The 12,726-nt window shown below is 39.5% G+C and overlaps 1 protein-coding gene across 1 annotated transcript in view; it reads right to left on the bottom strand.

Annotated features, from left to right (window-relative positions):
• The window catches only part of LOC140226378 (rho family-interacting cell polarization regulator 2-like), a 103,698-nt gene that overhangs the window by 14,069 nt on the left and 76,903 nt on the right, over positions 1–12,726 (bottom strand). The window contains exons 6-13 of the mRNA XM_072306861.1: positions 11,714–11,875; positions 7,603–7,646; positions 6,007–6,132; positions 4,819–4,970; positions 4,243–4,339; positions 3,265–3,480; positions 2,497–2,627; positions 78–516 (exon numbers count right to left, since the gene is read on the bottom strand). Of these exons, the coding sequence (XP_072162962.1) occupies positions 78–516; positions 2,497–2,627; positions 3,265–3,480; positions 4,243–4,339; positions 4,819–4,970; positions 6,007–6,132; positions 7,603–7,646; positions 11,714–11,875 (1,367 nt within the window). The remainder of the gene's footprint in view (positions 1–77; positions 517–2,496; positions 2,628–3,264; positions 3,481–4,242; positions 4,340–4,818; positions 4,971–6,006; positions 6,133–7,602; positions 7,647–11,713; positions 11,876–12,726) is intronic.

Raw genomic sequence — 12,726 nt, forward strand, 5'->3', positions numbered from 1 at the left:
GAGTTTCTGAGTAGGATTCTATGATATAAAGGGTTAAAGACATTTCAGGAATAACGTAAAGTCATTATACTACTCACACTTAGAAGATACTCGATGAACATGAGATGATGAGTGAGAGTGAGGTCGATGGAGTCGCTGCCCGTCGTCAGGTTTAGTGGCTCCTCCCGGTCCGACCCCGGTAACCGACGCATGCTCCCGAAGGAGCTGTCGCCGGGCGAGTCCAGGAGACGGTTGCCACGCTGCTCGTTCAGCTCCAGCATCCGACTCTCTCGTTTCTCGCTCAGGTCAAGGAACCGACTGCTGCGTTTCACTGATGATGACGTCGACGAGGGCGGCGACGACATCGTTGACGTGGAGTTGGATGTGGGGGTGGTCGACGGTGAGGGCCGGTGGATGCCGCGCAGCTCTAACTGGGCGGGAAAATCATCCTCGATGCAGGTGGAATCGCTCAGCCGGTCACTGGAGTGCGACTTGGGCACTACATCCAGAGAATCCAGGACGTTCTTGCGATTGGTCCTAATGAAGTTGCGGATGACGGATAAATAAATACTCATCTTCCATCTTAAATCATTCTCCATCTTTGTGACTGTTAACCTCTACAAACTGGGCACACACAGGTAGAAGTCTTTATCTCACATGTTATACTAATTTGTGGAAACATTTATTTCATCATCTAGTAGATCCATGCTTTTGCTCCTAAACATTTTTTTTGAGGCCCAGTTACATCAAGTATGAATTTTTCATTTCATTTTTGTCCGACATCGCAGTCCACTGGTTGAGAGGCACAGATCCAGACCACTACAAAGACTAATTACTGTTGAATATCTAGTTTTCCTGTCTGATTATTGATGCCAGGGATTGACTTTGAACTAAAAGCAGGTTGAAAGCTTAGCTTCTGAACAGGATCATTCTTGTCTTACAGAATGAGGGTATTGCAAATCATAAAATTACAATACAATTGTCATTTGTTCTTTAAATGGAGACACTCAGACCAAACATACACTCAATATGCAAAATGAGCAGACAGCTCGGTTGGGATTTGGCAAAAAGGTGTATGTCTGAAAAACATCATGTTTTTGGTTTTTACCATTTGGGGGGTTTTCGATGCCGAAATTTTCATGTGACAAACTTTCGTAAGTCATCAAGCCCTTGTTTCGGAGATATTTGGGGCTATCTCAGTATCATTTTATCAGTTTTCCTGCTTTTGATTTGGCAAAAAGGTGTATCTCTATACATACACCTTTTTGCCTACTTAAATGCACCATTTCTCACGGTGTATGTGAAGATACACCTTTTTGCCAAAATAGCGTGGGTTGCAGTCCCTGTAAACGTGGTTTGGCAAAAAGGTGTATGTCTCTAAAAGTGCTAATTCTGAAGTATTTTTTAAAGTTTGATGCAAGAAAATTATCAGGAAATGAAATTTGAAGTGAATACTAAATCCTGGAATTAAATCCTGAGCGCTGCACAGTTTAGATGGCTTCTACGGTCAAGGAAACTGCCAAAACTTTAAAGTCGTTTTTCTCGGCTTTGTAATCGCTGTAAAACGGCAGACATACACCTTTTTGCCAAAACATGACTGAGCTTGTGAGTGATGGTGCTTGTTGAATATCTTATAAGGAGGAGTATAGACCGCATTATGATCTGTCACTATTACTATCGTCATTACAGCAGTATGGTAGGATACCACTTTATCAGGTTCTTTTCTCTGTTGGGGTTTTTTGGTCAAATATACATTTCATGAACATAATTACATTTTCACCCCATAATCAGGTGCTTGGTTAATTTGGCTGGGGTAAACATGCTCTAAACAGCACTATGCTTTTTAACGTTATTATACTCTGTTCCCCGATAGGCATGCATAGGCCTACTTAGGATCACTTCCTTCACCCATTGGCACAAAAGACAGGAAATTAATAATGAATGGGGACTACCTAATCTTCTATGTCATCATGGACTTCCTGTTGGACTTTATGCACAATGTTACATCTGAGTGGGCTTGCTAATCTAGAACTAGGTCAAGTGTGGATGGATTACTGAATGCAGATGGGAAACTTCAGTAAGAACTTAGAGGATTAAGCAGAGAGCACCATATCTAGCCAACAGGTGTAAACAGGGCCGGCGGAGCGTTTTCAAAAGTGTGGGGGCCCACTTCCGGGTTTCATGAGCTAACAAGCAAAAAAAAAAAAGGTCCTCAGCTCATCTCTCCCCTTCCACTTCCGGGTTTCTTCAGCTGAAAAGGTCTTAAGTGGAAAAACATTACCTTACCGCCCTCACACTTCAAGATCTCTATTTCAATTTAGTGCCACTTACGTACTTCCAGGTTGAAAAAAGTGTGGGGGCCCAAATTGATGACACCGTATGTACGGTATTCCTTTGTATGATGCACAAAAAGTGTGGGGACCCGAGCCCCCGTGGCCCCCACGGCTCCGCCGGCCATGTAAAGGTTTAATATATACAAAGGATTTATGGGTGCAAGAACCCCGCCAAAAAACTCACTCTTCCATGCTGCCTGAGTCCAAGCTCTCACTCAGTCCCTCGTCCATCTCGTTGAGAAAGTTGAAACTGTCGAGGGCGTTCTTCACCGAGAGGCTGATGGTCGACTCTCGTCGCTTCTTCTCCAGATTTTTCTGATGGGGTTGCCATGAAAAAAAGAGATTGACAAGTTGAAAATTCACCCCTTTTGAGGAAACTGAATCTCTCAAACAATCAACTGTGAATTAGACTTGCATGCCCTGAATTTTAAGCTTTGCCATCATCGACAAAGTCTTCCCAACTATGAAATTTCAGAAACAATAAAACAAGTCAACAAGAGAGGAACCAGTGTGTTTTGGTCCTCAGAAAAGCATATGGATGCTACAATGAACAATGAAAAATAAAAAGTACACATTAGTAAGACAAATAAACAAATCAATAAAGTCTACAATAGAGAAACTGACACCTTCTTAGTACTACTCAAATCACAACAATGCTACAGTTGTGCAATTTACATTGTGTACAAACAGTTTCGCAAATAAAGAGTTTCGTGGCAAAATGGGCTAAGTGCCTCTTTTTAGCATGAATTTAAAGTACACTTGGACAGAGTAAAATAAAACCTTCCAGGTATACCTCATTTGTAACATAACAATAGGCCAACTCCTGAAATTATGATTACAATATCCCATACTTTCTTATTATTTTCTCTCTTTTTTTTAGCAGCTTTACTCGCGTATGTCTCAACATAACAAGCATGGAGTTAGCTCTTTTTACAATAAAACTCTAACTTACCCTGAGGAACGAGTCTAGATGTGTGATCTGCTGCTCCAGCGGTTTGAGCTCGTTGTACTGGCCCGCGAGGATCTCCAGTAACCTCACCACGTTGTGAAGGGCTTCCTCTAGCGTGAGCGTGGGCGATGAGGGGAACTCCAGCGGCTTGGGCTTTGGTCTGACCGGCGAGTGGGGCGTGTCTGATGACGACGATGTGGACGCCGTACTTAGCCTCTTCTGATCATGAGGAAAGAAAGAAGGGTTAGCCCTTTCCATACAATCTTGTAAAAGCAACTCTCTGAGAGGGCAGTTGGTATAGGGTTTAGGGGAGATTATCTCAATCTATATTGCAAGATTTTTGAAAATAAAAGAAATTCATTATCTTGATTGTCTGCATCATTCTCAGAATTATCACTGCTCTTAAAATTAGCATCATCATCAATTGCGGCAGCAGCAAAATTATAAATGTCACCATTACCTCCCCACTGTCATTATCATCACCATCACCATCACCACCATCACTTCCATCATCACCATCACCACAATCATCATCATTCCAAGATTGCTCTCTCCTCAACACAATTTGTCTGTGTCATTCCTCTGATAATGTACTAATCCTATGCCAAATACAACACTTGATAGGTCAATAGTTGAAGAGTTTGTTTGCAAAAACCGATAAGTCCATATTTGCCAAATGGAGATATCTGCGATTAAAGGTCAAGAAAAATAAAGAGAATAATAAGAAAATTTTTGCTTCTTTTGACCATAACTTCAAAAATATACCTTTATATGTAGTGACCAATATATCATTTAAAAGGTATTATTTTGTACTTTATGACAGAGATCGTACTTCAAAATCTTAAAAAATGGACTTATCGGTTTTTGCAAACAAACCCTTCAGTTATTATGCACTTTGAACACACCATCAATTCTAGTAAAACGACTTCCCATCCTCTTTTCAGCATAAGAGTAATAAGAACCAAAATCAGAAAGACTTACATGTGCACTGACAGCCGAGTCAGTGAAGGTTCTCTCTCTCCGATGGTATGAGTTCTTGTTGATTTGCTTCAAGTCTTCTTCATCGACATGGAATGGACTGGAGAAGAAAAATAATAATCAAAAGGACTTTCTATTGAAACTTCACATCTTTCACATCATACCTTAATGAAATTGAGGTAATGGAACATTGTTATTTTCTTTAACCTGTTGAGGAAATCCTTGAAGGCAGATAACCATGATTTAGGTTTCATCAGATAGTTTTGTCTTTCACTTTACAAAGTATTATATCACCCTCCTGATAACATTCTTCAGTAATTTATAGGGAATGACTGTATAAGATACAGTAAAGGATACTTATGTAATGTTTGCATCATGTATAAATCCACATTACATTTTTATGACCATTCTTCCAGACAAGGTGCTTTTCATCGCAGGCATGACACTCTGGACTCTTGTACAAGATTGCCCTGGTTGCAAACTGATTTCTCTCGAACACATGATGACAAACTTACACATCTAGGAATTTTTGTTTGAAATGATCAAAACTAAAGAACTGAAAGGTCTCCAAGGTATTACCTCCACGTGACGATGATGTTGAGTTTGATGGTTCCCGTCTCGTTGACGTCGATTGTCAGATTCTGCGGCTCGGCTCCGTAGAAGTCAGAGGTGTCAAACTCCAAATTGCCGATGGTGACATTTGACCTTGCGATGCCACGTATCTCGGTGACCTTATAAGGTAGTATGGCGAGAGGAGAGATAGATTGAGTTAATGGTCAGCAACATCTATACCCATTGTGATGACAATATTCTAGCAATAGATCAAAAGCAAGGGTTCTATTCCTTATTCCTTTGATCCATGTCTTGTCATAGATACTTTTTTTAACAATAAGACTGAAACAATTAATCTATTCAGTGGCGGATCCAGAGGGGGTTACAATGGGCACTCGCCCCTCTTTATATAAAACAAAAGAAATAAAAAGAAAAAAAAATGAAACGAAACCTGGAAGTGGCACCAGAAAATTTGTTGCACCCCCCCCCCCCCCCCCCCCCCCTTACTGAATTCCTGGATCCGCCCCTGCTATTGAAGATTGGTCCCTAGTATACTCAGGCAGGTGTCTGTGGAAAATGCATGTTCTAGCCAAATCAGCTAATCCTCAGCAGGCTGAAGGTTCTTTGAAGCCGAGTGAGTTCAGCTCTCATCTGTTAAAATTCGCTGTTTTTGTTGTTTGTGTCTTTATTTTGGCCTCTGAGAACACATGATCTCCACACACAAATGGCCACTAAAAGGGGTTTGGCTGTCAAAGCTCTCACCATTGCTTGGCAAATTCTCAAAGTTGCAATGAGAAGTTTGCTGTCATGATCAAGATTCTCTCTTAAAAAAAATGTGGAATGATGACTCTAAAAACTTTGATCATGTTTTGTAAATAGGGCCTCAGTACACACCTACATTGGGAAGCAGTGTTGACTATAAGCTTTTCATGCCAAAAATACCCAAACCCAAAGTCTGTTTTAAAACACCACCAATGACAACAACAAAAATCAGTCATCTATACACAGTTCAAGATGCATTTCATGTATGTACTGTTTATGTAAGGGAATGAGTCCATTATGTTTAGAGATGCACCTGGCATGCTACAGTGGAAAGATAAGCTTTTCTCACTTGATCCACACCACCACCATACCCCACTACCAGCCAGACTCCATCCATCTACTGGCACCACCCATCTACTGGCCACACCCACCTACTGGCCACGCCCATCTCACCTTTATCGTCAGGAAGTCGCCCACCATAGGGTAGAGGACAATTTCATCCCCTTCCCACGTCTGGCTCAGGTCCTTTTCTACCTTGCACTTCGTCTTCCACTTCTGGAACCCGTATTTGAATGTGATCTGTGGAGTTGGGAAGGAGCGGGGGAAGAGTGGGGGGGGGGGGGTGGCGGGGGAGCAGGGGAGGAGCAGGGGGTTAGAACGAGGGTGAGTAGTTTGGGATTGGGAGGATGATGGGTAAGATGAGTGGGAAGTGGTGACGGTTTAAGGGATGAGAAGGTGTATGGAGTTTGCGGTCGGAAAGTGATGAGGGTTTGGGTATAGGGAGGGATGAAGGTTTTGAGGTTTGGAAAGGAATTGGGTTTCAGAGGTTGGGGATTGGTAAGGGTTTTGGGGTTGAGAAGGGGTGAGGATTAGGGGGTTCAGAAGAGGTGAAGGTCAAGGGTTTGGGGGTTGGGAATTAAAGGGGTGAGACATTTTGAATATTTATTGACAGATGTACATGTAACACCAGATGACGCAATGTTTCAGAGGTAATAGGTGCTCGTTATACGGAGTATACCAACAATCAAACTTTATCAGAAAACATCTATGCATTCATTCATTTCTTACACATTATAGTAAGTATCGGAGGAATGATTGTTGCCAACATGGATGTGCCACTCCATGGAGGCAAGTTGACACTAATGTGGTGATTTAAGAGTGTAATGGAGATGAATTGAATCCAGGAAGCAGAAAGAGCATACTTGTAGCGCAGTTAGTGAGTAGTCCTTAACTCTTTTTGTGCCACGTTCGCACACCCGACTCAGTCGACGGCGTGCCAACTTCGCATATTCTGCTCAAATGCACAAACCCGCCCAAACCGATCGATAAATCGCCACATGCCACAGTACAATGCAAGCGTTTCTCGTTAATCCGTTCCTCTCACATGTAGCTTTCATTTTATGTGGTGATTGACTAGCAAGTAGTGTTCTCTATTGGATTTGTGTGTAAATTCTAGGTTTCTGTCACTCTTGTGTGCAAAAATCACACATTTACTGTAATACGTAGCTACAGGTCATTTGAAAAAAAAAAGAAATCATATATTTGTCATACAATTTACGTCAAACCAAGGCTTGGCATTTTCTTTGTAACTTTACACACTTGTCTGCATGTCCAGCTTTTAACAGAAATGTATAAAAGCTACAGAGATTTAAAAAAACAGAATGTTTTCTCAAAGCATGACTGGTGTCTCAGAATAATGTGGCACAAGGGGGACCGGTGTACACCATGGCACATAAAGAGTTAACAGGTTCCCTCCTTCTGGTGTGCTGGCTTTAAAAGGCAGCAACAGTCATCCAATCATTGCAATTTCTGCTTGTTTCACTCCTTTTACATAAAGGGAGAGAAAATGTCTGCAGTGTACAAAAAACTGCTCATTCATGTGTACAATAGAACCAGATGTATAATACTTGACTGCTTATACTTGATATCAAAATGCCTGTTATAACCTTATACAAATTTTGGCACTCCATTATCTATATATGGCTTGAGCATGTTGAGGGTAGGGCCAAAACTATATGAAGTTGATTTCATCACTAAAATAATTCTTACCTCGAAGACATCGCCCCGTGTTACTCTTGCAAATCCAGCTATGCCTGAGAAAAGTGAAAGTGAGACAAGAATACGGAAATAGTTAGAGATCGCTACGAAGGCAAAGACTCATGCAGGATTACATGTTAATCTAGCCTTTCCCAACATATTAATTTTATCAAGGAAATGCACATACATGTAAGTCATATTCTGAAGTGTGGAATCACAAATAATGCTAATGTAAGGGTCAAATGAGCATTTTATCATGATGCTGTAATATGATAGCTTCAGGGAAATGTATGTTTTTTAATAAAAAATCAAAAACCATGTCTACAGTTTTCAATCTCTATCCTAAGCTAACTATCTGTGTAAGCTGTATCTTTCCCTTTAATACCCCTTTTTACTTGTCTTTATTGTTCTTTCTTTGGTTGTCACTTAATCTATCTCTTCACATCTCTTTTCCCATTTCTTCATTTTTGTTCTTCTCACTCCCTTTCCTATCTCTATAGCTCTCTCTCTCTCTCTCTCTCTCTCTCTCTCTCTCTCTCTCTATCCCTCTGTATTTGTTTCTATACAGCTATTGACTATATCTCTTTATTTGTCAATCCAGCCATTTTGAATGCATAACAGCTCAACCAAAAACAAACCCCCCCCCAAAAAAAAGAAAAAAAAGAAAAAAAAAGAAAAGAAAACGGAAAAGAAATATATATATATGAAGAGTTTGTTTGCAAAAACCGATAAGTCCATTTTTGAAGATTTTGAATTACGGTCTCTCTCATAAAGTACAAAATAACACCTTTTAAATGATATATTGGTCACTACATGTAAAGGTACATTTTTGAAGTTGGACAAAAGAAGCAAAAAAATTCTTATAATCTTTATTTTTCTTGACCTTTAATGACAAATATCTCCATTTGACAAATATGGACTTATCGGTTTTTGCAAACAAACTCTTCATATTCATAAATGGAAATGCAGACAAATACAATCTGTATACAATAAAATGACCTCATTCTGCTCATTAGGATGAATGTATTGTGTGCTGAGTATTTAGTAGTCCCAAGTTACAGGATATACTCTTGAAGTAAAACCCACTGGTAGTTTCAACACAGTCATGTTGCACAGTCATTGCACTTCCCACTAAATCTCCACAGTACTCTCATAAAATTACACACTCAGATACACACTAGCAGGATTGCACACAAAAGAAATTAGTCCAGCTATAAAGCATATGGGGGCCAGTGCATCGAAAGCCAGGCCAGTTTCACATCACACGGGAGACAAAGAAAAAATTATTCATCATTTCTGTCATCTCAGTTTGGTTACTCCTCTCTCTCCCTCTCTCTCCCTCTCTTTCTCCATCTCTCTATCTCCCTCGCTCTCTCCCTGTTCACGAGATCATGACTGACAAGTTGTAAGAGAAGATTTGATTGGTTAATGGCTACCTCAGTCCTCTTTTCGACACCATTATTATCACAGAAAGTTTGATAATAAAGAATGATTGACAGATGATTTATTTCCCTAAATCCTTGAATTGTACATAGATCTGATCTCTCTTTTCTCAGGGGCATGAAAAGAGAAGACAAAAATGAAAGGAAAGAAAAGTAGGGAAGGTCCTTGTGGACATTTGAATTGCCAAGGAATCTGATCTTCCACTGACAGACATCGAAACCAAGCCAACATGTCCTCCACTCTTTAGTAAAACAAAAGCCCCTGCCCGCCCACTCTCTCTTCCCCTCTCTCTGCCTGGAAAACTCCCTTATCACAACCCTTCTAGAGAAACTAGTCATCTTTTCTTGGGCAGTGAGTTTAGCTGAGTATATCACAGTATGAACATGACAAGGGCACTGTTGACTGATGCCATTTCTCAAGGGTACTTGTGGTGGGTAAACTCCCCTGACTTCCTGGGGAGAAGAGAGCACATTCTTTCTGCAGATGCTTTGACAGCTGCATGCGCAATGCCAGACAGACTGGTATAACTTTTCTGGCTATTCGTAGTCTTGAAAACACCCTATATACACCCTACCTGAAGATAGCAAGAAATGAGAACATTCTTGGCTGCTAACTGTGCTGCCATGCTATATTCCCCATCCCTTGAAATAGATATTCCTCTCATTGCCATATTGCAGCAAGGTGATGATTGAGGTAAATTCTCTCACTATTTCAGTTGGGTAAACTCTGGAAGATTACTCAGAAACTGACAACATTCGAGACAATTTCGTACTATCACTATACAGTACCCATTTTATGAATGTTATTAATCTGTTGAAGATTAGTCCCAAAAATACTTGGGCAGGTGCCTATGGGAAATGTGCGTTTAAAAGCAAAATTGTGACCGTGCATCACAAAACCAACAATAAGTTGCACACACTGACTTTGTGTGAGGATTAAAAATAGGTGAAATAGTCAACCCAGCCAATCTAAAGTTTTTCATATTTTCTGAAAGAGCTAGTCTTCCTCTACATTATGCTAAAGTTTGGGATTATAAAACAAACAGGATATTGTGTTCTAAGCAGTTTTTCTAGAACCATTTTCTTTTTGGGTAGAATAGTGTGATTAGGTATGTCTTAAAGAGTCCCCTTTCATTTCTTAAAACCCTGTACACACTCTTCACTTTCAACTCTAATAACTACAGAAAGGATGATGTTACTGCTTTAAAAGTTAGCATTAATCATGGCAAGAATGTGTTAATGAAGTACGCTCAATTTCAGCTTAATTTGAGTCTCTTTTCTCAGTTCACACTTTTCCAGAGTGTGTGCCATCTTTCCAATATTTAGATAGGTTAGGACAGTCCATTTGAATTGAGTTGCACATCATTAGAGTCTGCTCTTTCAGAATCTGCTCTCAACTAAAAATCCCTGTCTGGCGACTTTTTGTTGGTTTAGTGATACAAGGTTGCAATTAGTCTGTCCTCAACAAGTTAAAACAATCCTGACAGAAAAAGGCAGAAAGGCTTTCATAATAATAATAAAAAAATAAATGCACAACACCATATCTCAAAGATTTGCAGGAGCAATGCAGACAGGTAGACTGCATATCTTACAAAATGACCAGACAGTGCACACGGAGATGACTTCAACTTCTCAAGAGTCACATGTGGGCGTTTCCCCCTGAAGAAAATTACCGACTAATTTCACTCCCAACTGCCCCTCTCTGCTCCTCTCGTTGTCTTCTTTTACTTCACTTCTTCTAATTCTTTTTTATTCTCTTATTCCTTGTTTCTTTTAATTCCTGCTGTACTCTCCCACTTTCTTAAAGTGAGTCATAGCTCGGAGGAATCCCCTTACAATGACGGGATGGAATTTGAACTCTTCCAAGTCCCGGAATACGCACCCCCCTGGGCGCGGAGAGCTCAAGGGCACAGAATTCCAACAGGAAAGACTAAAGTTTGTAGCATTCTTTCCGTAACAGTCTCATAATGTCTCATAAGATACTCCTGGCAAATTACGTGAGAGATAATTGCCTCCTTCCTTAAACCAGATTTGATTTCTTTCTGCTGTGTTAATTCTTGTCTCTGTATTTCATTTTCTTTTAACTGATATCATGATATATCAGACTTTTGCTACTCCCACTGAGCTCTTCTCATCTGTCAATACTCATTTTTTCTTTTCTTCCTGACATAAACCTTTCTAACTCACACAAAGCTTCTGCCATTATCTTTTATTCTCTCAAAGGTAAAAATGTCACTTTGCCTACAAAGACACCCCCCCCCAAAAAAAAAACCCACCCAAACCCCCTAAAACTGAACAATCTAACTGCAAATAGTTATAATCCAAATGTTCCAAACACATGGATACCTTTCCCAAAATGCTTTATATTTGCTAGCAGAAAATTAATTATTGCAAAATGTGAAGAGGAATGGCAATGAGTAGTTTTTATTCAAGGTTCTCCCAGTGAAGTTTGAGCTGAACCCATCCCCCACCATGTAATTGATTGGTTTTTATACCGATATATGAAAAATGAAAGACAATGAGTCCTCTGTGTATTTGATACATTCGGTTGATTTTAATTTTGATAGATAGATAGATAGATACATTGATTGATTGATTGATTGATTGATTAATTGATTGATCGAGTGAGTGACTGATTGATTGATTGAGTGATTGATTGATCTTTTACTATGGAAACGTACCTTCGATCCTAAGGACAAACGCCCCGAGGTTAGCCTCCAATTCAGCCTCCATGTGACATAGGGCCTGTGTGCAGTCTCTCCAACCCACCTTAGCCTCGTTCACAGGCTCTTTGGCTTTGGGGGAATGTGTGTCATGATACGCCTTCACCATGTTCATGGCACCTAGGGATGAAAAAAAAATAAATAGAAATATATTGTATTCTACATAAAAAAGGGAATAAATAACTTGAAAGAATAGGTATCAAAAGTGAATATTGAAGCAATTATAGTAAGATATGGAAATAAACAGCTAGATAGAGAAACAGATAGATGGGTAGTACATGTGTAGATAAATAGATGAAATAACATACATATTGGTAGGTAGACAGATGGTACCATAGATATACGTAGGTACATCTACGTATACAGACAAGCAATGACATACTACCATCGGGTGAGAATGGTAATGGCATTAAAAGTTGCAACTAAACCCATAGTGTTCGAGGCATCGTAATGCCCTTCTCATTCTCAGCCACTGGTAATAAAGATATAAGGTTATACACATATAGGAAGTAAATGAATACATAAAAAGATATATGGATAGGTAAATAGATAGGCCACCAATATGAAGATAGACAGATAGATAGATTTATTGATAGATAGATAGATATATAGATTGATAGACAGATAGATATAGATAGATATAGATAGATTGATAGACAGATAGATAGATAGATAGACAGATAGACAGATAGATAGATAGATAGATAGATATAGATAGATAGATTGATAGACAGATAGACAGAGAGATAGATAGATAGATAGATAAATAGATAGATAGACAGATAGATAGATAGATAGACTGATAGACAGATAGATAGATAGATAGACAGATAGATAGACTGATAGACAGATATACAATTGGAGATAGATAGATTGATAGTCAGATAGATAGATAGACAGATAGAGAGATAAGTACATTGATCAATAGATAGACAGACAGACAGACAGATATATATATCTACAGATAGATA

Source organism: Diadema setosum, chromosome 3 (genome assembly GCF_964275005.1).
Source record: "Diadema setosum chromosome 3, eeDiaSeto1, whole genome shotgun sequence".
In the NCBI taxonomy this organism is placed as follows: domain Eukaryota; kingdom Metazoa; phylum Echinodermata; class Echinoidea; order Diadematoida; family Diadematidae; genus Diadema; species Diadema setosum.